The sequence below is a fragment of the Coregonus clupeaformis genome, chromosome 3, assembly GCF_020615455.1.
Source record: "Coregonus clupeaformis isolate EN_2021a chromosome 3, ASM2061545v1, whole genome shotgun sequence".
Taxonomy (NCBI): domain Eukaryota; kingdom Metazoa; phylum Chordata; class Actinopteri; order Salmoniformes; family Salmonidae; genus Coregonus; species Coregonus clupeaformis.
In genome coordinates this window covers 13,847,925-13,875,652 of record NC_059194.1, presented here as the reverse complement: position 1 = coordinate 13,875,652, position 27,728 = coordinate 13,847,925, and the positions used below count along the sequence as shown (strand labels likewise).

At 45.1% G+C, this 27,728-nt stretch overlaps 1 protein-coding gene across 1 annotated transcript in view; it reads left to right on the top strand.

Moving 5' to 3' along the window:
* Positions 1-6,192: 6,192 nt before the first annotated feature.
* wu:fb13g09 (multidrug resistance-associated protein 5) overlaps positions 6,193-27,728 on the top strand; it is a 58,423-nt gene continuing 36,887 nt past the window's right edge. Inside the window, exons 1-10 of the mRNA XM_041849895.1 lie at positions 6,193-6,455; positions 8,241-8,444; positions 10,922-11,077; positions 14,741-14,888; positions 19,722-19,955; positions 20,428-20,601; positions 21,794-21,941; positions 24,800-24,948; positions 25,120-25,227; positions 25,386-25,748. Of these exons, the coding sequence (XP_041705829.1) occupies positions 8,251-8,444; positions 10,922-11,077; positions 14,741-14,888; positions 19,722-19,955; positions 20,428-20,601; positions 21,794-21,941; positions 24,800-24,948; positions 25,120-25,227; positions 25,386-25,748 (1,674 nt within the window). The 5' untranslated portion in view covers positions 6,193-6,455; positions 8,241-8,250. The remainder of the gene's footprint in view (positions 6,456-8,240; positions 8,445-10,921; positions 11,078-14,740; positions 14,889-19,721; positions 19,956-20,427; positions 20,602-21,793; positions 21,942-24,799; positions 24,949-25,119; positions 25,228-25,385; positions 25,749-27,728) is intronic.

The following is a 27,728-nucleotide window of genomic DNA, read 5'->3' as shown; positions in this document are numbered from 1 at the left end:
TAGTACGGGTAGCTATTAGGTTAACTATTTAACTAACTATTTAGCAGTCTTATGGCTTGGGGGTAGAAGCTGTTCAGGGTCCTGTTGGTTCCAGACTTGGTGCTTCGTTACCGCTTGCCATGCGGTAGCAGAGAGAGCAGTCTATGACTTGGGTGGCTGGAGTCTTTGACAATCTTTAGGGCCTTCCTCTGACACTGCCTGGTATAGTGGTCCTGGATGGCAGGGAGCTCGGCCCCAGTGATGTACTGGGCCATACGCACTACCCTCTGTAGCGCATTACGGTCGGATGCCGAGCATTTGCCATACCAAGCGGTGATGCAGATAGTCAAGATGCTCTCAATGTGCAGCTGTATAACTTTTTGAGGATCTGAGGGCCCATGCCAAATATTTTCAGCCTCCTTGGGGGAAGAGGCGTTGTCGTGCCCTCTTCACGACTGTGTTGGTGTGTGTGGACCATGATAGATCCTTAGTGATGGGGACACAAGGAACTTGAAGCTCTCGACCCGCTCCATTACAGCCCCGTCGATGTGAATGCGGGCGTGCTCGGCCGTCCATTTCCTGTAGTCCACGATCAGCTCCTTTGTCTTGCTGACGTTGAGGGAGAGGTTGTTGTCCTGGCACCTCCTATAGGCTGTCTCATCATCGTAGGTGATCAGGCCTACCACCGTCATGTCGTCAGCAAACTTAATGGTGTTGGATCCGTGCACGGCCACGCAGTCGTTGGTGAACAGGGAGTACAGGAGGGGACTAAGCACGCACCCTTGAGGGCCCCGTGTTGAGATTCAGCATGGCGGATGTGTTGTTACCTACCCTCATCACCTTGGGGCGGCCCATCAGGAAGTCCAGGATCCAGTTGCAGAGGGAGGTGTTCAGTCCCAGGGTCCTTAGCTTAGTGATGAGCTTGGAGGGCACTATGGTGTTTTAATGCTGAGCTGTAGTCAATGAACACCATTCTCACATAGGTGTTCCTCTTGTCCAGATGGGAGAGGGCAGTGTGGAGTGCAATAGAGATTGCGTCATCTGTGGATCTATTGGGGAAGTATGCGAATTGAAGTGGGTCCAGGGTATCTGGGATGATGGTGTTGATGTGAGCCATGACCAGCATTTCATGGCTACAGATTTACATTTTTTACATTTTATTCATTTAGCAGACACTCTTATCCAGAGCGACTTACAGTTAGTGAGTGCATACATTTTCATACTGGCCCCCCGTGGGAAACAAGGGTCCTGTTGGTTCCAGACTTGGTGCTTCGTTACCGCTTGCTGTGTGGTAGCAGAGAGAACAGTCTATGACTAGGGTGGCTGGAGTCTTTGACAATTTTGAGGGCCTACCTCTGACACTGCCTGGTATAGAGGTCCTGGATGGCAGGAAGCTTGGCCCCAGTGATGTACTGGGCCGTACGCACTACCCTCTGTAGTGCCTTGCGGTCGGAGGCCGAGCAGTTGCCATACCAGGCGGGATGCTCTCGATGGTGCAGCTGTAGAACTTTTTGAGGATCTGAGGACCCATGCCAAATCTTTTCAGTCTCCTGAGGGGGAATAGGCTTTGTCGTGCCCTCATCCATGCTTTCTTTTATTTTTCCTGGTACTGATTCCACATGCTAACGTTTTAGCATTTGTGGCACAAATCTCATTAAATTCATGGGACCGATATTATAATTTTCGCATGTCCAGATCATCCGAAAGTCACTTACAGCGTTTTGGAAATGGTGCATAAACAATTAAAATATCATTCCCAAGACTTTAGTAAAATACAACCACAGTAAAAAAAAAAAAAAATACACATACTGTATCACAGTTATCATGCTAATTTTACTATGGTCGTCATTACCAAAACCCTTGAGTCGGACATCAGTCACTCTTCATTATAAGACTATCCCTATGAAAACTGGTAAATACATTTAAGTGTTCTTAGTGTAATTCCTATTTAATCGTCCCAGTCCGTTTCGAATGGGTTTTGATCCTTTGCTGTAGAGCCTGATTAAGATCCGAGAGATATGCTCATACAAAATCAACAGTGACGGCCATAGGCCCGGGAGCTCCCACTGAACGCATGACTGAACCCTTATTGTCTCCTGTGGCATCACAGAGCACACTGCTGTCTCTGGAACAGCTCTGAACTGTTTCTCCTACCTCTCCAATTGGAAACAATACATCACTATTGGAGAGTCCAGATTGGAGGAGTCTGCAGCCACATGCGACATCCCACAGGGGTCAGTGCTGGGGCCTATCCTGTTTTTAATTGACATGCTCCCTCTCGGCCAAATCCTCAGATTATAACATCAACTTCCACTGCTACGCTGATACCCAGGTTTACATTAACACCAAACCGGACACCATCTCTGCCCTAGCAAAACTCAGCAGCTGCCTAGAGGACATGGATGAAAGACAACATCCTCCAGTTGAACAGTAGCAAGATTGGTGCTATGCTTATTGGGAAACCCAAGCTGGTCACCAATGCAAGAAACATCTGCCCTACAATCAGCGGCCAGGCCATCCCTGTCATCTCTAACCTAGGAGTCAAGTTTGATCCTTCTCTGTCCTTCGATGCCCACATAAAACAAAACAAAATTCCATCTGAAAAATATTGCCCGCGTCATACCGTCACTCTCCCAGCCAGATGCAGAGAAACTCATCCACGCCTTCATCTTCTCTCAGATTGACTATAGCAATGCGCTGTTTGGGGGCCTCCCAGCCAAATCACTACAGAGGCTCCAACTAATCCAGAACAGTGCTGCCAGGGTCCTGACCAGGACCAAGAAGTCAAACCACATTACCTCGATCCTGTCCCAAATCCACTGGCTACCGGTCAAATACAGGATTGACTTAAAAATCCTCAAAATGCTTGTATTTAAAGCCATGAATAGATTGAGCCCCACCTACATTAGCGACCTCATCTCAATCAGCGAGCCACCTCACACTTTCCGCTCCAGCCGGCCTACTGCTTTAAGTCCCCAAGACACGTCGCCGAACTATGAGGAACCGAGCCTTCTGCTCCCTTGCCCCTCGCCTATGGAATGCTCTCCCTGACCATCTGAGAGCTGATCCATCACTCCGAACTTTTTAAAACCCACTTCTACAGACTATCTTTTTCATAGTCCTAGTCCCAATCTAAAACGTATTTAGCACCTAGCCCACTATTGCTATTTTACCTGCCTTGATTCTAAATATATGTTGTTTTCATTGTATGTCATAAAAGAAAAGAATCTGAGAACTGTAATGAAAGCGCTATATAGATTAGATGTATTATTATTAGGCCTGATTTATAGTAAAGTTGTAAGCCGTGCTCCCCAAAGATTGACCAGGGATTTCAGCACCTCCTGGTAAAGAAGAAGAATCCCAATACGAAGCCAATAGGATTGTAACTTAACAAGCCATAACATTTACATTCATTGTTGTTATTTGGGTCATCAAATTTACATTGGTTTACATTGGGCATTATTCAGGTCATGTAAGGGCCCAATTATGAGATGGGTTGCCAGGTTTGGATTTCTGAATTTCTAGCATTGAGATAATCAGCTTAGAGTTGCTGATTGGAAGACGAGACCATTCTGAAGGGCACCACTGAGCATGCTGTCAAATTGCCGGTGTAGCTCGCCTGCTCTGTCTTGCAGGGGAATCAAATGATTTCTTCCTTGTGTGACGTGCACCAAAGCAGCATGAGGCCTTCATTTGCTCCAGCTTGACACTGCTCCCGAGCTGTGGACGGACAAAGCTAGTCTTAAAAGGATCCGCTCCAAATCCAGTTGGTGCTTTATATTTCCTATTAATTTGCCTGAAGCCTGCAGATCTCTTGCAATGCATAGAGCATTATCCACACTTAAGATAAGCATGGCCTCAATTTGACTTTAGACCACTTCTGATTTGTTGAAACGTCTGCCAAACTATTGAGTGAACCATCTCTTTAACTTCCCAGTGCTCCCTCAATCAAAAAAAAGTCTGTCTCTCACAGTTTCTTCACCATAGCAACAAAGCTCTGTATGCACTATGGAACTTTCTCTCCAAACTCGGCCATCGGTCGCCACAAATCACGAATCACCCAGGAAATGGATAGGGGACACTGAATCCAGTTCATTGATCTCAGGCATTCAGCAAATTTCTCAGCTCAGTAAAGTGAGACGACTCCAATGATTTTCTGGGCAGGTTTATGTATTGCTTTCGGCTGGCTGCCGGTGGTACAGAGAAACCAGTCCATGAGATGGCATCACTGTATTAAGATGATGGTGAGGGACTGAGACTCTAAGTCCTGTTCTAATACCATGACAATCCTTCCTTCAGTACTTTCTCACTTCCTTAATGGTACCAATCCAATGATCTGTCATGACTGGATTGGTGATAGAAAGTGAACATACTTAGAGAACCCTTGATGTTCACCTATCCAACAGTGTTAAAGGTAAACTGCCCCTTAGAACCAACTTCTCTGGTTTTAAATGGCTTTTGGGGCATCGATATGAGTCAGAAACATTTATTCTAGTGTCAAAATTGACTACGAATTGTAAATAGGATAAATGTGGTCATAAAGTCAGTCTCGTCCCAAACTGAGTTTTGTAAGTGAGTTTGTCACGACTTACAGGAGGGTTGGGTATGGCATTTCTTAATGAGCAATCTTCAAAACGAGGCCAAATCAAGAAGTGCAGTCTCCCTTTAACTTCAGTGTTTGCACTGCATGGGCTGGGTCGGACAAAGGAACAACTGTGCTGCCTCTCAAAACCCATAGAGGACACTGTAAAGAGTTGTTATGGTTTCTTAAAACTGTTCATACTGTAACAACACTGTTTCTCTTGTCCTCAAGTGGCTTTTACAAGTGTGTTAGTTCGGAGTGGATCACATCACTGGCCAAGGTTAAGCAGCACTTGCAATGCAGAAGAGTTTGACATGACAACAGTGTTCACGGACTAATTCAGAGGTGAGATGATGAGTCCATTGGGCACCCTGGGGATCTCTGCAAGAAGCAGCCATGTCATCAAGTACTTCTCTATTAGATAACAGTGTATTCTGAATAGAAAGGGATGTTGGCCAGAATGACTTGATTAGACTAAACCTTTGTATCTGAGGTGTTAATAAACTAGTGCAGTAGGCCCTATGGGTATTTAAACTTTCTCAACCCCTCAAGTTGAGCCTTCAAAGCTTGATTATTTATTGTTATTCATACATCTACCTGAAACATCTTTTTAAAATTCAAATCATCCCATCTTGCCAGGGGCCTACTGACTATTCAGTTGCAAAAAATATTGCTTTGTCTCCCCCACCCACTCCCCTGTCAGCTGGGTAAACAAAGCCTGGTGCAGACATCCCTACTACCAGCTACAGCCTGGCCATTAGCACTAACTGTAAGAACGCTAATGACTACCCTGGGCACCCGTTCCTATACACACACACACAAACACAGGGTGGCAGGTAGCCTAGTGGTTAGAACGTTGGGCCAGTTACTGAATGGTCGTTAGTTCGAATCCCGGAGCTGACAAGGCGAAAAATCTGTCCTAATTGCTCCATGGTCACCGTTGATAATGGACTCACCGTTGATTCCACTCTCCGAGGATGTCTCGGGAGATTTGGGATATGCAAATAATCACAGTTAAACATGCGAATTAATACACTCTTGTACATGTGTGAAATAGGGCAAATATAAGATTATTGTCACATGCACACACACTCTTTCTCTATCGGCCCTAATGTGTTAATTATTTTTAAAAGTCACTTTCGATAGTTTATTTAAATAAATTGTGCAAAAGATATTCATTTTCCACACCTACTGTTGACGACAAGAAATGACATAGGCCTCTCACCCCTGTACTTTTCATAAGGAATCAGTGCATCTTATCAACAACATTTAGGGGGCTTGAATCCATTCATGATGCAATGCAGGCATGCTTAAAGCCACCGTGTTATCTAGATGATTATTCTGTCAATGTTCTTCCTTGCAAATCACATGCACCCAACCCAACTAACCGTCAAAGAGAACACAACTCAGCTCCCTGGCCTTCGCTGGACTGCTGTTTACCTTCTATCCATAGCCAAATATAGACGGAGAAACGTAAACTGGTCGCGCGCCCTGCTGGAGATTACCACGTGGCTTTCTTGTCGTCACCATTCACGTTGCTACGGCAACGATGCAAGCAAGGCTACGGTTGGTTGAGCAGCCATGACGTCAGGTGGATATCGGGAATTCCGTATGCACGGAGTGGAAGAAGAGCTGAGTTGAGAACTCATCAGAGAGGTCCGGAAGAAGTGGTAACAAAACTAGCAACAAACATTCTGTGGGACATGGCTTTTAATTATTTTAAAGTTGATGTTATAGAAGTGTTGCCTATGTATTTTATCAAGAGAAAATTAGATGCAACCTTCGAAAGTGGTATCAAACCCAGTGGCCATACCTCAACCAATATTCATAAACATCAGATTTGAGAGCTGCAACGCAGGGGGACAACTGAGGGGAAGACTGCAGACTTGCACATGTAAGTTTCTTACACAGACTGTAATGTAGATATTGACAACTTTTTACAATGTTTCACTGGAGATGATGATTGTGAAGGATGATGGTGGTTAAAATTTTTATACAATTATCGGATTATATCAATGCATTATTTTTTCCAGACAAAATACCTTTTGTACTGAATTACCTCTAATTTCTTTGGACTTGACACTGACAGCAAAGAGGGCAGTCCGAATGTAGGGTAAACAAAATGTTTTGTTCACGTATGCTCCGGTCACCCCCTTTTAACGTAGGTCAATTCAAAGTACAGTCTACAATGGAACTTAGGTTAATATTAACCTGCTTTGGCATAATTCTATATGTTTGTTTTGTTGCCCTTTTATCGTTCGTTGAGTTCATGTTTTCAGTGGACTATTGAGTTCATGCACTTACCCATCCTACAGTTAGCCCTGCAGCAGAAAGTGTCAGGACTGAGTTGACTTAAGGAAATTGTATAACCAATAGAAATGTCATTAACAGGTTTGGGCAGTGCAGTCCAGGGGCTGTTTCCTTGACGGGGCCTCTGTTTTGGAATGATTTAGGCCTGGTCTCTGCTATATCAGCTGGTTCTGAAAAGTTTATCAGCCTGGTGACAAACTTCACATGATCAAGATGGAAGGAAAAAAAATCAGTGGGATCTTTCTCGCATATGTCAAGTGAAACGTCTCACTGCTCTGCAGTTCTCATGCTACTGTACACTGTCTCTTACAGTGCTACTTTTCAGCGCGTGTATCGATACAATCTTTCTGAAGTACATGTCAAGTTTCACTTTACCTAGGTTCTCATAGAATTGTAACATGCTACTTTACTGTGTCCGACTCATTGGGTGTGGTAGACCTATGGCCCATTTTCCTTGTAAAACTTTCTTGACAGCTTGTCTGTGTCAATAAATACATTCCTAAATAAACCTTTCGTCTCAGTCTACATTGCTGGCCTCATTCCCAGGTCAAGGTCGATCTGCAACATACGCAGTCTGAGTGAATTTATCGTGGAGCTTTGTCCATAGAAGGATCAGTGACACTGTGCGAACACACAAGCGGCTCAAATATCCTCCCTCCTCAATGTTTCCCAAGCCCTTGAAGCCTCCTGCTGGCCGTCTTTAAATAGATAAGCACTTCATATTTGTGGCTGAGGGCTGTGGGGGGGGACAACCTCTGAGTGTAACGGGTGTGAAATGGCTAGCTAGTTAGCGTTGCGCGCTAATAGCGTTTCAATCGGTGACGTCACTCGACCTGAGACCTTGAAGTAGTTGTTTCCCTTGCCCTGCAAAGGCCGCGGCTTTTGTGAAGCGATAGGTAACGATGCTTCATGGGAGGCAGTTGTTGATGTGTTCAGAGGGACCCTGGTTCAAGGCTAGTTTGTGGCATGGAGAGGGCCGGAAGCAATATTGTTACATGAGCAAGGTGCTTTTCAGTCACACCAGGTCTCTACAAGTGAGTCAGCAAAACAAAGAGGCTTCTCTAATGGGGCTCAGAAGAGAGGTGGTTAGGCAATAGACAGATAGAAAGGGTGCCCACCAAAGTTTGATTTAATTCAAAGAGTAATCTGAAATTCATGAATTGATAATGGCCCATTATTTGCTATGAGGACTTTTCAACTAAAGTGCTTGAAATTACTGCACTCAAACTTGTTGTTAGGCTATTCTGATTTTTTAAGTGTCTCTCCAAATACCCTAATTCAACTCCAATCCAGGTTCCTCACAGAAAGGGCCAGTTCGAACACTTTTACATGTGAACTAACTTTTGTGTTTGCCTTTTCCCCTCTACAGAAGGGCAGCCATGTTCCCTGATGCCCTGGAGGCAGTTGGCCGGGTGGAGGGCTTGCCCCTGAATCCCCCCGCAACCCCAAACTTACCCGACCCCGATGAAGAGGAAGGCCAGAGGGAGGTGGTGCCGTGGACCAGTCCCAGGCGGAGGGCTGGCCGCTACCGCCACAGCCTGCAGATACTGAAGCCCTTCAGGATAACGCACAAGTAAGTACCCTATTTTTAGGCCAGGGGTTCCCAAACTTTTTTGGCCCACGACCCCTTTTGATAACACCGTACAACTGGCGACCGAAGTCAGCGTGCATGCGCCCGGCCTGCCACAAGGAGTCGCTAGAGCGCGATGGGACAAGGACATCCCGGCTGGCCAAACCCTCCCCTAACCCGGACCAGTTCCCAGTTGTTTTGAACGCGACATTAATGCTCAGAGGGAGACAGCAGGCTATTCCTTTTGAGTCAGGAACCAGCAGTTCAATTTCACTTACCGGCATCGCAACTGAGCCAGAATCACAGTCAAACGGATTGGGAAGTAGGTCCCAAAGTGCTCTTCCAAGCATTGGAGGTGAGCAGTCATCCCTCGTGTGGGACACTTACTGATGCTGTTTTCTGTTAGGAAACATGCACAGCCGAGGGAAGAGGGCATGGTTCACTTTTGAAAGACTCTCTCTCCAATAAGAATTCTTTCCTCTGAATCCACTGATTCGGTCACTCATCTATAGAATTTCCCCTGCATGCTTGCGTTCAGTTCGTTCAGTTTCCCAAATATGTCTGTTACATAGGCAAGAAGACACATTTTAGGAAAGGAGGCACAACAGTTCCTCTCTCAATGCGAAAAATATTTCCAACACTCTCCCTCGATAACCACTAAGGCTCAGTGTGAAATAGAACATTGTCATGCTCTGATCCCATATCTCCACATAGCTTTGCGAACAGGCGTGCACGCAGTGGATGTGTTTTTTTGTAGTTTACAATCGAAGTTACCTGCTGCAGTATATAGTATCTCAGAGTTCATTTGCTCAACTCTTTTGCCGCCAGTTGCTTTCAGTGTATCATACAATGTGTCCATATGGCAGAGGGAGACACATTCATAACTAGAGTGCAGAGGCCTGCCCGCCGTCCAGCCATATATGGAGCCCCATCTGTACAAAAGCCCACCATTCGATCCCATTGAATCTGTTTTTCCTCACCATGCAGCACACTGAACATCCCTGTGCCGTTTCATGCTTGGGAATCGTGAGACAGAACAATATGTCCTCATGAATAGCATCCCCAGACATGTATAGCAAACAAAAGTAAATGCATGGGCATCTCGGCCCTCACAGCTAACATCCATTTGGAGAGCATAAGCTGGGGAGTTTGAGTTGTTCAGTCAGTTTCCTTTTGATTGCTAGCAATAGCATAAATTATTTGTTAAACAGTGTTATCTGACAAAGGTATTGATGTGAGTTTATGTGCCTCTGCCTCCCCACACATTGTTTTCATCATATCAATTGCGGATGGTAATATCAAAGTCTCTGCAATAGTGTGTGGTTTCATAGCGTAGCGGGTCTAGCCATTCACCGTGGGAATGATTCAAGTGCAACGGTCAAGTGCTGCCTTTTCCCATGATGTAAGGGAGCTCTCTGGTTAAATTTAATCTTTTAGATTTGAATCATTTTCATTTAGATTTTTAAGGTTAACCACATTACAATGATTTTGATATCCAAAGATGATATTATAATCTATATTTATTTTTGTATATATATATTTTTCAGGATTTTGGAAAATCTCCCGTGACCCCATTTTCATATTTACATTTACATTTACGTCATTTAATATCAGCCGACCACTCATGGGGTCGCGACCCCTAGTTTGGGAACCGCTGTTTTAGGGCGTTTACTAATTGGAAATCCTGCAATGTCGACACTGGAGACAGTGTGCCCTGCTGAGTTATGAGTGTATAGGGTCAATGGCTGCATCCCAAACGGCACCCTATTTCCTTCATAGTGCAGTACTTTTGACCAGAGTCCTATAGGCCCCTGGTCAAAAGAAGTGCACTATGAAGGGAATATGGTGCTGTTTGGGACTCAACTATAGTCTTCCTGTTTCGAGCGAGAGAGCAGCAGGAGGCCATCATAAGGGAATTGACTTATCCCCCGCTAACAGAGGGCTCTGTGTTTGAATGCACACTGACTGATAAACTGTCCCTGAACTTTTTTCACAGCTCCCCAAGATTTCTATGAAGTGCCTGCAAACTGCTGTTCAAACAACGGTGGTTCATGATTCATCTTTCCCCGGTCAAAGTGAAGGCTCAGGGGCTCTTTTCTTTTCTCAGGGGCCAGTGTGTTCTCTCTCTCTCTCTCTCACTCGCTCGCTCGCTCTCTCTCTCTCTCTCGCTCTCTCTCTCGCTCTCTCTCTCTCGCTCGCTCTCTCTCTCTCGCTCGCTCTCTCTCTCTTGCTCGCTCTCTCTCTCTTGCTCGCTCTCTCTCTCTTGCTCGCTCTCTCTCTCGCTCTCTCTCTCTTGCTTGGTCTTTCTCGCTCTCTCTCTCTCGCTCTCTCTCTCTTGCTCGCTCTCTCTTGCTCTCTCTCTCTCTTGCTCTCTCTCTCTTTCTCTTTCTCTCTCTCTCGCTCTCTCTCTCCACCTAGAACCCAGATGATGCCTAGATTTTCACTCAGTCCGTTCTATTCTGCTCCTGTCTTTCTCTCAGGCACCAGCACCCAGTTGACAACGCTGGCCTCTTCTCCTTCATGACTCTGCACTGGCTCACCCCACTCGCACAGAGGGCCCACAAGACATCCAGCCTCTCCATAGATGATGTATGGGGCCTATCCTGCCACGAGGCCTCTGAATTCAACTGCCAGAGGTGAGGCTATTGTCAAACATCAATCCCCAAGCACCCTACGGTCCATTGACTCTCCATAGGTTCAACAGGGTTATTGTTTTTGTATCTTATCAACCCAATGTTTTCCCCTTCAACAAACATTTGAGGAATCACTTTTCCTGCCCCTGTGCGAGTTAAACCAAAAACCAGAAGTGCAGCCAAGGTTTACCAGCCAGGTGCATTGTGGGTAATCTCAGAGTGGACCTCCACAGAGGTTGATTGCCTGATTGATGAACAACCGTCTCCTTGTCTCTTCCAGGAGAGATATGGCGGTAGGGAGGTGGTATTAATAGCCTAGGATTAGAGATTAGGCAGTTAGAGCCTCGCTCAATCTTGCCTACAGAGAGAACGGTTATGTCATTAACCGCCTCAGTGCGGCTGCCAAAACAGCATCTCAAGCAATCCTTTGTGTCTTGTGTCCTCACCCTTATGGAGGTGAATCTGTCATTCATGAATGAATTAATGAACAAAAGAAGGACATGTTAAATGGTGGAGCATTTGTGACTCAAATCTTTCATGACTTCCACATTTTGATCAAAAGCAGAAATTCATGTCAGCTAGGCCTATAACATGCTATAGGGGACTACAGGGGTGAGAGGCATGAGAAGAGCTCACAGTATGTCCCTGGCCTGGGGCCAAACGTGGCCCTGAAAACGGACACAATGATATGCTTGTGCCATGTCTGAGAGAAAGAGTGGAGGGTTTAACTTTGTGTTTACATGGCTAGAACAGTTATGCAACACAACTCCCAAAGAGAGGGGGATGGGAGAGGAGCCAGAGAGCCCCCTGGGAAAGTTGACACTTGAGTGCCAAAAGAAGGTGCTATTCATGAAACGCTAGCAGACTAGACCCTAGCTGCATTCAGTCACCGCATTTGTTTTCTTAGGCACGTTTTTTCTTAGGCTAGCCGGTACAAAGTGTGGCTATTAGGCTGACATTTTGCAGCACCAAATTTTTATTGTATTACTTTGAGTATTATTAAGACAAGTTAAAGGTGATTTTATAGTTGCTTTATGTGCAATTACACTCTATAGTGCACTACAACTAGACTCTTTTCAACATTACAGACAGTGGACGGGATTTAATTTAATGTAGACTCAATCCTTTGGGGCTTTTTACAGGCTTGATAGGCTTCTCTCTAAGTTAAACTGCTTGGTGTATCGCCCATTGATATCAGTTCAAACCAAGAACTCCAAAGGATATATATTTACACTAAGCTTTGAATGTTTCATTTCCTGCAAACCTCTCTCTGCATAGATGGCTTAGTGTAGCTATTGTGCTAATTGTAATTTCTCACTCAGCTCCGATGTAAATGTGAATTAAAGTAGTAATTAACTGCCGCGGGAGAATGTGCTCGGGTTAGTGCACTTTATATCTCTGTAACGTTTTTAATAAATCCATTAACACATCAATTAGATGTGGCAGCTGCTCTATCCCTCTCTTTTTCCAGCCATTAGGAATGATCCATTTTGTCAAAAAGGCATTTTTCCCTCTTTATGGGGAAAATAGTGCATTAACACATATTTAACATGTTTGCGTGTATTGCTCACGTGACAATTATCCTACGTGCCATCCATTCTCAACTCCCAATGGGCTCGTTGGCCGTTGCTGTGATTAAGCTGACCCACAATGTTAAATTAGTCCATTTAGTGTAAAATACTGGTATGAAATATGCATTTTTCCAAGATAGTAATTTTGTCCTAAAAAAAAAAAAAATGTCATCACCATTAGCTGATCTATGACCTTCATCTGTCTGCATAGTGCGTACTAATTTGGAAAGATGTACACAGGTACAGTGCATTCAGAAAGTATTCAGACCCCTTGACTTTTTCCACATTTTGTTACGTCACAGCTTTATTCATACATCCGGCCCTTCATTGGACACTGTTAACAAACCTCCAAACGAGCTTCAATGCCATACAACACTCCTTCCGTAGCCTCCAACTGCTCTTAAATAATAATAATAATATGCCATTTAGCAGACGCTTTTATCCAAAGCGACTTACAGTCATGCGTGCATACATTTTTGTGTATGGGTGGTCCCGGGGATCGAACCCACTACCTTGGCGTTACAAGCGCCGTGCTCTACCAGCTGAGCTACAGAGGACCACAACACTAGTAAAACTAAATGCATGCTCTTCAAACGAACGCTGCTGGCACCCGCCCACCCGACTAGAATCTCTACTCTCGACGGGTCTGACCTAGAGTATGTGGACAACTACAAATACCTAGGTGTCTGGTTAGACTGTAAACTCTCCTTCCAGACTCACATTAAGAATCTCCAATCCAAAGTTAAATCTAGAATCTGCTTCCTATTTCGCAACAAAGCCTCCTTCACTCATGCTGCCAAACATGCCCTTGTAAAACTGACTATCCTACCGATCCTCGACTTCGGCGATGTCATTTACAAAATAGCCTCCAACACTCTACTCAGCAAATTGGATGTAGTCTATCACAGTGCCATCCGTTTTGTCTCCAAAGCCCCATACACTACCCACCACTGTGACCTGTACGCTCTTGTTGGCTGGTCCTCACTACATGTTCGTCGCCAAACCCACTGGCTCCAGGCCATCTATAAATCACTGCTAGGCAAATCCCCGCCTTACCTTAGCTCATTGGTCACCTTAGCAACACCCACCCGTAGTATGCGCTCCAGCAGGTATATCTCACTGGTCATCCCCAAAGCCAACACCTCCTTTGGCCGCCATTCCTTCCAGTTCTCTGCTGCCAATGACTGGAACGAATTGCAAAAATCTCTGAAGCTGGAGACTCTTATCTCCCTCACTAACTTTAAGCATCAGTTATCAGAGCACCTTACCGATCACTGCACCTGTACACAGCCCATCTGAAATTAGGCCACCCAACTACCTCATCCCTATATTGTTATTTATTTTGCTAATTTGCACCCCAGTATCTCTATTTGCACATCATCTCTTGCACATCTGTCATTCCAGTGTTAATACTAATTGTAATTATTTTGCACTATGGCCTATTTATTGCCTTACCTCCATAACTTGCTACATTTGCACACACTGTATATATATTTTCTGTTGTATTTTTGACTTTATGTTTTGTTTTACCCCATATGTAACTCTGTGTTGTTTTTATCGCACTGCTTTGCTTTATCTTGGCCAGGTCGCAGTTGTAAATGAGAACTTGTTCTCAACTGGCTTACCTGGTTAAATAAAGGTGAAATAAAAATAAATAAATAAATCGTCATCAATCTACACACAATACCCCATAATGACAAAGCAAAAACAGTAGAATTTAACAAATGATGGGCATTTTCAGGCAGCGTTATAATGCTTGTTCACACGCGCGCAGTTTTACGATGTGTCTGATTTATAACGGAAACATGCATATGTATGGCGTGGGCCAAGTTTATAAATTGCTATATTTTTGTGTGTGCGCAGTCTTTTCAGAAATGGCGCATGCAGATTTTAGTGTAAAATTTAGGGCAACGGTTCTAATTGAGGCCCAGGTGTTTTTGCCATCCCTCGAATAGGAAAAGGCAAGAACTGGGTGAAGGCTAATCAGATCCTAGATCTGTGATCAAGAGCAACTATTGCCATCGTCTCAAGTTTCTTCTGTCCATCTTAACTCCCCCCTCTCTCTCTCTCCTCTCTCTCTCCCTCCTATGGTCAGACTGGAGAACCTGTGGCATGATGAGCTGAAACAGAATGGGAAAGACGGGGCATCACTGTCTCGCGTATTCTGGAAGTTCTGCCAGACCCGCATGCTGGTTGCCATCTGGTCTCTCCTCATCACCATGGTCACCGGCTTCGTGGGGCCTGTAAGTACACTCCAAATCCCTCCTGCTTTCTTTCTGTCTTTGTTTTCTGCTGCAGCCCTCATTCTGTCTGCATACTGGCTCAGAGACTGGGGATGCGTTCCACATAATGCCCTATTCCCTATGTAGTGCTCTACTTTTGACCAGGGCCTGTAGTGCACTCTACAGGGAATAGAGTGGCATTCGGGACGTACCCTAGCTCTAAGTTAGTGTATATATATTTCTTAAGCACTTTATCCAATTTCACGCTGGTCTGAAAATTGAAATGAAAACATACCAGAAGATTAGAAAGCTTTAGATGGTGAAACCCATATTAATCCTCCAGATTAGCCACTGGTACCACAGTCGCTATTTGTCCCAGAAATAGGCTGTTCTTTTACAACTGCCACACTTTGGACTTCCAATTCCCCCTCCTCCTACCTAAAATACCCCAAATTAGCCTTGAACAGCAGTGAAACATGCTGATATTGCAGTACAATGCGGGCGCTTATTACAGCCATATTAAATACAATTTCAGATGAAAGGCAAAGGTCGGAGTTCCCCAATATTATTAAGTGGCTGTATTGTTTCCAACACCTCTGGATGTCCTGCTAGGGCTATGTGTGGCATGCTACTGTACGTGCTAGCAGCTTTCCTCATTCCACTAATTATTAACTGGATTTGCAAGTTACACAATGACTCGTTTGACTCACATTCCTGTCTGGGTGCCTTCGGAAATTATTCACACCTCTTGACTTTTTCCTCATCAATCTACACACAATACCCTGTAATGACGAAGCAAAAACAGGTTTTTGGAAATTTTTGCGAATTTATTAAAAATAAAAAACTGAAATATCCTATTTACATGAGTAATCAGACCCTTTACTCAGTACTTTGTTGAAGCACCTTTGGCAGCGATTACATCATCAGTTCTTCTTGGGTATGACACTACAAGCTTGGCACACCTGTATTTGGGTAGTTTCTCTCATTCTTCTCTGCAGATCCTCTCAAGCTCTGTCAGGTTGGATAGATGTTCGATCGGGTTCAAGTCCGGGCTCTGGCTGAGCCACTCAAGGTAATTCAGAGACTTGTCCTGAAGCCACTCCTGCGTTGTCTTGGCTGTGTGCTTAGGGTCGTTGTCCTGTTAGAAGGTGATCCTTCGCCCCAGTTTGAGGTCCTGAGCGCTCTGGAGCAGGTTTTCATGAAGGATCTCTCTGTACTTTGCTCCGTTCATCTTTCCCTCGATCCTGTCTAGTGTATCAGTCCCTGCTGCTGAAAAACATTCCCACAGCATGATGCTGCCACCACCATGCTTCACCGTAGGGATGGTGCCAGGTTTCTTCCAGACGTGACGCTTGGCATTCAGGCCAAAGAGTTCAATCTTGGTTTCATCAGACCAGACAAAATTGTTTCTCATGGCCTGAGAGTCTTTAGGTGCCTTTTGGCAAACTCCAAGCGGGCTGTCATTTGCCTTTTACTAAGGAGTGGCTTCCGTCTGGCCACTCTACCATAAAGGCCTGATTGGTGGAGTGCTGCAGAGATGGTTATCTTTCTAGAAGGTTCTCCCATCTCCACAGAGGAACTCTAGAGCTCTGTCAGAGTGACCATCAGGTTCTTGGTCACCTCCCTGACCCAAGGCCCTTCTCCCCCGATTGCTCAGTTTTGCCGGGCGGCCAGCTCTAGGAAGAGTTTTTGGTGGTTCCAAACATCTTCCATTTAAGAATGATGGAGGCACTGTTCTTGGGAACCTTCAATGCTGCAGAAATTTGTTGGTACCCTTCCCCAGATCTGTGCCTCGACACAATCCTGTCTCTGGGTTCTACGGACAATTCCTTTGACCTTATGGCTTGGTTTTTGCTCTGACATGCACTGTCAACTGTGGGACCTTATAAACTCAGCAAAGAAATAAACGTCCCTTTTTCAGGACCCTCTTTCAAAGATAATTCGTAAAAATCCAAATAACTTCACAGATCTTCATTGTAAAGGGTTTAAATACTGTTTCCCATGCTTGTTCAATGAACCATAAACAATTAATGAACATGCACCTGTGGAACGGTCGTTAATACACTAACAGCTTATAGACGGTAGGCAATTAAGGTCACAGTTATGAAAACTTAGGAGACTAAAGAGTCCTTTCTACTGACTCTGAAAAACACCAAAAGAAAGATGCCCAGGGTCCCTGCGTGAACGTGCCTTAGGCATGCTGCAAGGAGGCATGAGGACTGCAGATATGGCCAGGGCAATAAATTGCAATGTCCGTACTGTGAGACGCCTAAGACAGCGCTACAGGGAGACAGGACGGACAGCTGATCGTCCTCGCAGTGGCAGACCACGTGTAACAACACCTGCACAGGATTGGTATATCCGAACATCACACCTGCGGGACAGGTACAGGATGGCAACAACAACTGCCCGAGTTACACCAGGAACGCACAATCCCTCCATCAGTGCTCAGACTGTCCGCAATAGGCTGGACTGAGGGCTTGTAGGCCTGTTGTAAGGCAGGTCCTCACCAGACATCACCGGCAACAACGTTGCCTATGGGCACAAACCCACCGTCGCTGGACCAGACAGGACTGGCAAAAAGTGCTCTTCACTGACAAGTCGCGGTTTTGTCTCACCAGAGGTGATGGTCGGATTCGCGTTTATCGCCGAAGGAATGAGCGTTACACCGAGGCCTGTACTCTGGAGTGGGATTTATTTGGAGTTGGAGGGTCCATCATGGTCTGGGGAGGTGTGTCACAGCATCATCGGACTGAGCTTGTTGTCATTGCAGGCAATCTCAACGCTGTGCGTTAAAGGGAAGACATCCTCCTTCCTCATGTGGTACCCTTCCTGCAGGCTCATCCTGACATGACCTTCCAGCCTGACAATGCCACCAGCCATACTGCTCGTTCTGTGTGAGATTTCCTGCAAGACAGGAATGTCAGTGTTCTGCCATGGCCAGCGAAGAGCCCGGATCTCAATCCCATTGAGCACGTCTGGGACCTGTTAGATCGGAGGGTGAGGGATAGGGCCATTCCCCCCAGAAATGTCTGGGAACTTGCAGGTGCCTTGGTGGAAGAGTGGGGTAACATCTCACAGCAAGAACTGGCAAATCTGGTGCAGTCCATGAGGAGGAGATGCACTGCAGTACTTAATGCAGCTGGTGGCCACACCAGATACTGACTGTTACTTTTAATTTTGACCCCCCCCAAAGTTCAGGGACACATTATTCAATTTCTGTTAGTCACATGTCTGTGGAACTTGTTCAGTTTATGTCTCAGTTGTTGAATTTTGTTATGTTCATACAAATATTTACACATGTTAAGTTTGCTGAAAATAAACGCAGTTGACAGTTTCTTTTTTTGCTGAGTTTACAGACAGGTGTGTGCCTTTCCAAATCATGCCCAATCAATTGAATTTACCACAGGTGGACTCAAATCAAGTTGTAGAAACATCTCAAGGATGATCAATGGGAACAGGATGCACCTGAGCTCAATTTCGTGTCTCATAGCAAAGGGTCTGAATACCTATGTAAATAAGGTATTTCTGTTTTTTATTTTTAATACATTTGCAAAACTTTCTAAAAACCTGTTTTCCCTTTGTCATTATGGGGTATTGTGTGTAGATTGATGAGAATTGTTTTTATTTAATCCATTTTAGAATAAGGTTAACGTAACAAAATGTGGAAAAAGTCAAGGGGTCTGAATGCACTGTTGATCCAGTGTAGATCCATATGGCTCAATCCCAAATGAAAGGGAAAGATAGGCATCATCTAATGTCATCATTTAAGACTGTGCCTATCTTTCAAATTGTCCTTCCAAAGTCTCCAGTTCACTCTACGTCTGTGATGTCCTCCTCAATTTCCTTATTGTATTTCTCTAATCTGGCTCAAAATGTTCTCCCTTTCTGCTTACTCTTCTTTCCTCTCCTCCTTCCTCTCTCTCTCCTACTCTTATTTCCTCTCCTCCTTCCTCTCCCTCTCCTACTCTTCTTTCCTCTCCTCCTTCCTCTCTCTCTCCTACTCTTCTTTCCTCTCCTCCTTCCTCTCCCTCTCCTACTCTTCTTTCCTCTCCTCCTTCCTCTCCTACTCTTCTTTCCTCTCCTCCTTCCTCTCTCTCTCCTACTCTTCTTTCCTCTCCTCCTTCCTCTCCCTCTCCTACTCTTCTTTCCTCTCCTCCTTCCTCTCTCTCTCCTACTCTTCTTTCCTCTCCTCCTTCCTCTCCCTCTCCTACTCTTCTTTCCTCTCCTCCTTCCTCTCTCTCTCCTACTCTTCTTTCCTCTCCTCCTTCCTCTCCCTCTCCTACTCTTCTTTCCTCTCCTCCTTCCTCTCTCTCTCCTACTCTTCTTTCCTCTCCTCCTTCCTCTCTCTCTCTCTCCTACTCTTCTTTCCTCTCCTCCTTCCTCTCCCTCTCCTACTCTTCTTTCCTCTCCTCCTTCCTCTCTCTCTCCTACTCTTCTTTCCTCTCCTCCTTCCTCTCCCTCTCCTACTCTTCTTTCCTCTCCTCCTTCCTCTCTCTCTCCTACTCTTCTTTCCTCTCCTCCTTCCTCTCCCTCTCCTACTCTTCTTTCCTCTCCTCCTTCCTCTCTCTCTCCTACTCTTCTTTCCTCTCCTCCTTCCTCTCTCTCTCTCTCTCCTACTCTTCTTTCCTCTCCTCCTTCCTCTCTCTCTCTCCTACTCTTCTTTCCTCTCCTCCTTCCTCTCCCTCTCCTACTCTTCTTTCCTCTCCTCCTTCCTCTCTCTCTCCTACTCTTCTTTCCTCTCCTCCTTCCTCTCTCTCTCCTACTCTTCTTTCCTCTCCTCCTTCCTCTCCCTCTCCTACTCTTCCTTTCTTACCTCTCCCTTTCCCACTCCCACCTCATTCCCATTCCCAGGCTCTCCTGGTGCGTGGCCTGCTGGAGTATTGTGAGAGTGCGGAGGCCTGGCTGCCCTATGGCCTCTCCCTAGTGGCAGGGATCTTCCTGATGGAGCTGATGCGTTCCTGGTCGCTGGCGCTCATGTGGGCCGTCAATTACCGCACTGCCGCTCGCCTCCGGGGTGCAGCGCTCACATTCGCCTTCCACAAGATCCTCCGCCTGCGCAGCACCAAAGACATCAGTGCCGGAGAGGTGAGTGTTTGTTTGCCTGGTCCCAGAACTGTTTGTGCTGTATAGCCAACTCCTATGGTCATTGTCATGCCTGGTCCCAAACAGATCTGCGAACAGGCTATGGTGTTTGTGTGATGGTGGACCAAATCAACCCCTTACCCCTCAGACATTGCCTTCAGTTCTGAAAGTGAAATGCACTTCTAGTGGTTACATTGCCGGTGCGTCTCAGATAACAAATAGTTGCATTGTATTAGTTTGATTGAAACAAACAATGAAAAAAAAAACATCCCACACACTGCAAAGTATAATTTTGTATCATGCCAACGTCTCAGCCCTTTGTCCATGCACTACTATTGTAGGTTATTCTCATTGCAGCATTTCAGGATTCTGTGGGTTAATTTCATTCTCTTCTTTGACTCACTATGTCCTTGTGAAGTAAATGGTCTGTTCAATGTGTCCTCTTAACATTCTGCGTCAATGTCCCTACCTACAGCTGATCAACATCTGCTCCAGCGATGGCCAGCGGGTATACGAGGCAGTCTCAGTGGGCTGTCTGCTGGCCGGGGGCCCGCTGGTGGGCGTCCTGGGTCTGTCCTACACTTCTTACTTTCTGGGACCCACTGCACTGGTCGGATCAGCCATCTTCATCTTCTTCTACCCTGCTATGGTAGGAAGTCCTCCACATGTGTACTAACAAAGGAATGCACACATTATGAAAGGAAGTGCACACTAACGAAAAAATCTGAACTGATGTCTAAAGGAAAGTTACTCCACTCTCCTATGACACTGTTTTCATGAACTCAGAGGCATCTTAGTGCTACCTTTTCATACAGTTTATGTATTTAGCAACAAAGCTTTAGTTACTCAAAAAAAGAATCCACTATGAAAGTAAACATTATTTTGCCAGCAGAGTGCTACTTGGAGCATGATTCCTCTGAACTTATTTAATTCTCAGCACTTAGTCGTTCATGAATTGTCTTTCCTGTTTATATTATTAGTCATGAACAGCATCATATTTCCCCATAACTGTAAGAACTAAAGTGAACGCCCTTCACTTCACAGACCGTTATCCTTTACAACACAGTTGTATGGATTTTGGGGATGTTAAAGAGCAATTCTGCCACATTTCAATCTCATATTCATCATCTCCAGCAGCAAACCAGTGTCTTTGTGTGTGAAAACAGCGTGTTTCTATGATCTGTGGTTAAAAAGAGAAGAAGAAAGGTCCTAAAAAATGCTTCTCTGTGACATCACAGGGTAGGTAAAAAAAACAGTGATTGTCAAAACCTGCAATGAGTTTCTAGCCCAAGAGAGGGTATTTTCTTGCTCCCCAGGTCACCGCGAATCTGTGTCTGAAAATCACTGTTTTTATAATGTTTTAACTTTTGATGTTGTCATCGGGTAGAACATTTTAACTTTATTTGTTTCTACAAAACTTACAAATACACTGTTTTCACATATGTTGACACTGGTATTGTGCTGGAGATAATTAAATTGAGGTTGAGTTGCCCTTTAACTTCCCCAAAACTCTCCGCCTGCCAATCTCCTGTCGACTTTGCTGTTGTTACTCTTTCAATTGAATTAGCTTCAGTCTGAAGCCTGCCTGTTGGGGACCTTTGCCTTGATGTGGAAGCCGTTTATAGGCTGTTCCCTGCAGTAACCCGGCCGTACAGCTGATGCAATATGGCTGTAACCTTGTCCTAAATGGAACCCTATTCCCTATACTGTGCACTACTTTTGACCAGGGCCCATGGGGCTCTGTTCAAAAGTAGTGCACTAGGGGAAACATGGGGACGTAGACTGTCTGCCTTCATTTCTCCTCTGTTCCTTCTTTTCTTGCTTCTCTGTATCCGGGACAGATGCTGGCGTCGCGTCTCACAGCGTATTTCCGTAAGAAGTGCGTGGTAGTGACAGACCGGCGCGTGAGGCTCATGAACGAGATCCTTGGCTGTATCAAGTTCATCAAGATGTATTGCTTGGAAAACGCTTTCGCTCAGAACATCCACAGTGAGTGATTGGTAACGCTCACACACAAACACATACACACACAGGGCTTGTATTGGTTTTTTTCTGGTCAGGTCACGTGGTGAGGAAAAACACCAGGCTAGTCATCATGTTTATAGCACGGGGCCAGTGACTCAGCAGTCATCATGTTTATAGCACGGGGCCAGTGACTCAGCAGTCATCATGTTTATAGCACGGGGCCAGTGACTCAGCAGTCATCATGTTTATAGCACGGGGCCAGTGACTCAGCAGTCATCATGTTTATAGCACGGGGCCAGTGACTCAGCAGTCATAATGTTTATAGCACGGGGCCAGTGACTCAGCAGTCATCATGTTTATAGCACGGGGCCAGTGACTCAGCAGTCATCTTGTTTATAGCACGGGGCCAGTGACTCAGCAGTCATCATGTTTATAGCACGGGGCCAGTGACTCAGCAGTCATAATGTTTATAGCACGGGGCCAGTGACTCAGCAGTCATCTTGTTTATAGCACGGGGCCAGTGACTCAGCAGTCATCATGTTTATAGCACGGGGCCAGTGACTCAGCAGTCATCTTGTTTATAGCACGGGGCCAGTGACTCAGCAGTCATCATGTTTATAGCACGGGGCCAGTCACTCAGCAGTCATCATGTTTATAGCACTGGGCCAGTGACTCAGCAGTCATAATGTTTATAGCACGGGGCCAGTGACTCAGCAGTCATCTTGTTTATAGCACGGGCCAGTCACTCAGCAGTCATCTTGTTTATAGCACTGGGCCAGTGACTCAGCAGTCATCATGTTTATAGCACGGGGCCAGTGACTCAGCAGTCATCATGTTTATAGCACTGGGCCAGTCGTCATGTTTACAGCACAGGCCAGTGACTCATTATCATCATGTTTATGGCATGGGGGCCAGTGACTCATTATCATCATGTTTATGCCACGGGGCCAGTGACTCAGCAGTCATCATGTTTATAGCACGGGGCCAGTGACTCAGCAGTCATCATGTTCATGGCACAGGGCCAGTGACTCAGCAGTCATCATGTTTCTTGCACGGGGCCAGTGACTCAGCAGTCATCATGTTTCTTGCACGGGGCCAGTGACTCAGCAGTCATAATGTTTATAGCACGGGCCAGTGACTCCGCAGTCGTCATGTTTCTGGCACGGGGGCCAGTGACTTTGCAGTCATCATGTTTATGGCACGTGCCCAGTGACTCGGCAGTCCTCATGTTTCTGGCACGGGGGCCAGTGATTTTGCAGTCATCATGTTTATGGCACGGGGCCAGTGACTCAGAAGTCATGTTTATGGCACGGGTCCAGTGACTCAGCAGTCATCATGTTTATGACACAGGGCCAGTGACATGACTCACTTCCTGTTTTTGCGTCTGGGTTAGGGTGATTATTTCCAGCTGAGAATGCGCCTCTTCTTCTGTTCGTACTGCCTTAATTTTACTTTATTTACATTTTCCTCTCTGTCAGGCCAATTCTATTTCAATTCCAGTCAGTCCAGGAAATTCAACCCGTTACCTGAAATCCATTAGTTCAAATCCTCCAATCATCAATTCAAATTAGATTCATCCCCGGAATTGACCCGGCAACTCCATTTCCGTTAGGTTCCATTGGCTCAGATTCCCTCCATGGCTTCCCATATTACGCAAGCCCTGATTGGATCCCTGTGCCCCAAGTTTAATTTGAAAAGTGTTTAAAGCTCTTTGATACCTAAGACCTGCAGAGGGTTGTTCCACTTAGAGGAGATTGAAGAATTAGAGGGGGGTTGGGTGCATTTCTCACGAGGCTCTGCCTTACATTGTGGATAAGAAGCGTTTGGTGTTTTTAATCATGACTGTAATTAGCCAGGTGGGATGCTTATCCTCATGTCAGCCCACTGTTTGGATAATAGTAATAATACCCATTATTATGATCATTAATTGGACATTCATCTTAAGGGCTACCTAGTGTTAAATATCAAGAGTTCTGATATCATTCTCTTCAGTTAGTGTTGTTCGTTTACAGCCATATTCCACCTGCTGATAAAAATATACATAGCATACATAGCAGCTTCTACAAAGGCAATGCAATTGTGATGTATTATCTACAGTAGGTAAGAGTAAATCTAACAACACTGCTGTGAGTCCCTGGAGAATAATATGAAATGTGTTAGGAGGAGTGGAGTCATGTAGCTTTCCTGGAGCACTTAGTAGCCTTGGCTGTGTTAGAAAGAAAGAAACCTTGGCTTGGAGCCAGAGTGCACTGAATGGACTGTTGAAAGAAGCAGCCAGCACATGCATTTGGGAGATGTACACAATCATGGATGACAGGGCACTTGACTTGGACAACTGCCAATGGCCCACAATTTTAAAAGTCAATTTCATACCATTTATGGCCGCGAGGCCCAACTTGTCTCTTTTATTTCTGGCCATGACTGGAAGTGTCTCTCTAATGTTGTTTGGGGCTGAATATAAACTGTACTGTGCCAGGCTTAAGTTCCTGAAAGACTCTACAGTGGTAATACAAGACGAGCTCATTGTCTGTTTTCTGTCTGTTCTCTCGCTCTCTCTCTCTCTGTTACTCTCTTGCTCGCTCTCTCTCTCTGTCACTCTCTCGCTCTCTCACTGTCACTCTCTCACTCTCTTTCTCTCTCTCTCTCTCTCTCTCTCTCTCTCACTCTCTCTCTCTCTCTCTCTCTCTCTCTCTCTCTCTCTCTCTCTCTCTCTCTCTCTCTCTCTCTCTCTCTCTCTCTCTCTCTCTCTCTCTCTCTCTCTCTCTCTCTCTCTCTCTCTCTCTCTCTCTCTCTCTCTCTCTCTCTCTCTCTGTCACTCTCTCGTGCTCTCTCTCTCTCTTTCTCTACCCCCTGCTCTCTCTCTCTCTCTTTCTCCCCCCCAGAGGTGCGATCAGAGGAGAGGGGGATACTGGAGAGGGCTGGTTGTGTTCAGAGCCTCACAGTGGGCGTGGCCCCCATTGTCGTGGTGATCGCCAGTGTCTGCACATTCACACTACACATGGCCCTGGGTTATGACCTCACTGCAGCCCAGGTAAACCCCTCCCCTTAGCTGTAATTAGCTTTTCAAGAGTCAAGTGACTTCAATATCTACCAGTAGCTTTTGTTGTTTGAATCAATAGAAAGCTCCCAGTAGCTTTTAAATATGTGGAATTTCACTAAATGAACTCTACTTAACTCCTCCCCCCTATGTTGCTCCCTTCAGGCCTTCACCGTTGTTGCTGTCTTCAACTCCATGACCTTTGCCCTCAAAGTCACGCCCTTGGCTGTACGAGCATTATCAGAGGGTTCTGTGGCAGTCAACCGATTTCAGGTAAAAGAAAGACAGAGATCGTTGTACAAAATTGGGAATGATTGTAGAGTTCAGTCAGCATGGGCTGTTGTCAGCATAACACTTCCAAATGGACATATTAATTAATTTGTCTTCTCCTCATATCATACAATATATCATATGTCATGTCATGTCAACAGAGACTCTTCTTGATGGAGGACCGAGAGGTTGTGGTGGCCCAAACGGACGACCCGATGAATGCCGTGGAGTTCCGGTACGCCACATTAGCCTGGGAGAAGGCCAAAGCTCCCGCCAACTCCACCACCGTCCCCAAGAAGCAGTGCAAGAGAGGTGGAATGCGTAGAGTTCTGCGCAAGGAGAAACTGAGCCTGTATATCACCACAGAAGAGGGTAAGGGGAACAACGAGGGTCCCAACGGACAGAGTCTCCTTACCCATATGGAACAGGAGAGCCCCCAGAGCACCATCTCCTCTACCCAGAGCTCCATCATCCGCCCACCGCTGCACAAAACCCTGCATCGCATCGATCTGCGTGTAAAGAAGGTAAAAGGCTCGAACAAGCACCATCAATCAGACAGGTGTACTCACTCATGCACAAAATAACCCTGACTTACATTCATACAGGCCGACACAAATGCTTGTACACATTTAGGGGGGGGGACTGCAGTGGGGTCGGCAAAATAAAAAATATAAAAATAAATTTGGAACAATACATTCAGAGTACAGATTATTGTATACAAATGTTTTTAGAAAATGTATTACAAAAATACAATTGTATTTAGTAAATGTATTTTGTATTTAGTAAATGTATTTATTGGTTTCTTTTCATATTGATAAGAGTTGAAAATGGAATGACTTGAAGGTTATTTGTTGATGTAAAATTTATATACACTACCGGTCAAAGGTTTTAGAACACCTACTCATTCAAAGGTTTTTCTTTATTTTTACTATTTTCTACATTGTAGAATAATAGTGAAGACATCAAAACTATGAAATAACACATATGGAATCATGTAGTAACCAAAAAAGTGTTAAACCAATCAAAATATATTTTATATTTGAGATTCTTCAAATAGCCACCCTTTGCCTTGATGACAGCTTTGCACACTCTTGGCATTCTCTCAACCAGCTTCACCTGGAATGCTTTTCCAACAGTCTTGAAGGAGTTCCCACATATGCTGAGCACTTGTTGGCTGCTTCTCCTTGACTCTGCGGTCCATCTCATCCCAAATCATCTCAATTTGGTTGCGGTCGGGGGATTGTGGAGGCCAGGTCATCTGATGCAGAACTCCATCACTCTGCTCTCATGTCTGGAGGAAACCTGGCACCATCCCTACGGTGAAGCATGGTAGTGGCAGCATCATGCTGTGGAGATGTTTTTCAGTGGCAGGGACTTTTCAGTCAGGATCGAGGGAAAGATGAATGGAGCAAAGTACAGAGAGATCCTTGATGAAAACCTGCTCCAGAGCGCTCAGGACCTCAGACTGGGGCGAAGGTTCACCTTCCAACAGGACAGCGACCCTAAGCACACAGCCAAGACAATGCAGGAGTGGCTTCGGTACAAGTCTATGAATGTGTTTGAGTGGCCCAGCCAGAGCCTGGAGTTGAACCCGATAGAACATCTCTGGAGAGACCTGAAAATAGCTGTGCAACAACGCTCCCCATCCAACCTGACAGAGCTTGAGAGGATCTGCAGAGAAGAATGGGAGAAACTCCCCAAATACAGGTGTGCCAAGCTTGTAGCGTCATACCCAAGAAGACTCGAGGCTGTAGTCGCTGCCAAAGGTGCTTCAACAAAGTACTGAGTAAAGGGTCTGAATACTTATGTAAATATCATAATTCCAGGTTTTTTATTATAAATTAGCAAACATTTCTAGCAACATGTTTTTGCTTTATCATTATGGGGTATTGTGCTTAGATTGATGAGGGGAAAAAATGATTTAATCAATTTTAGTATGTATATTACCAGTCAAAAGTTTGGACACACCTACTCATTCAAGGGTTTTTCTTTATTTTTTAAAAATGTTTTGCATTGTAGAATAATAGTGAAGACATCAAAACAATGAAATAAAACATATGGAATCATGTAGTCACCAAAAAAGTGTTAAAAAAATCTAAATATATTTTATATTTGAGATTCTTCAAATAGCCACCCTTTGCGTTGATGATAGCTTTGCACACTCTTGGCATTCTCTCAACCAGCTTCATGAGGTAGTCACCTGGAATGCATTTAAATTAATTTGTGGAATTTATTTCCTTCTTAATGTGTTTGAGCCAACCAGTTGTGCTGTGACAAGGAAGGGGGGGTATACAGAAGATAGACCTATTTGGTAAAAGACCAAGTCCAGATTATGGCACGAACAGCTCAAATAAGCAAAAATAAATGACAGTCCATCATTACTTTAAGACATGAAGGTCAGTCAATACGTAACATTTCAAGAACTTTGAAAGTTTCTTCAAGTGCAGTCGCAAAAACCATCAAGCGCTATGATCAAACTGGCTCTCATGAGGACCACCACAGGA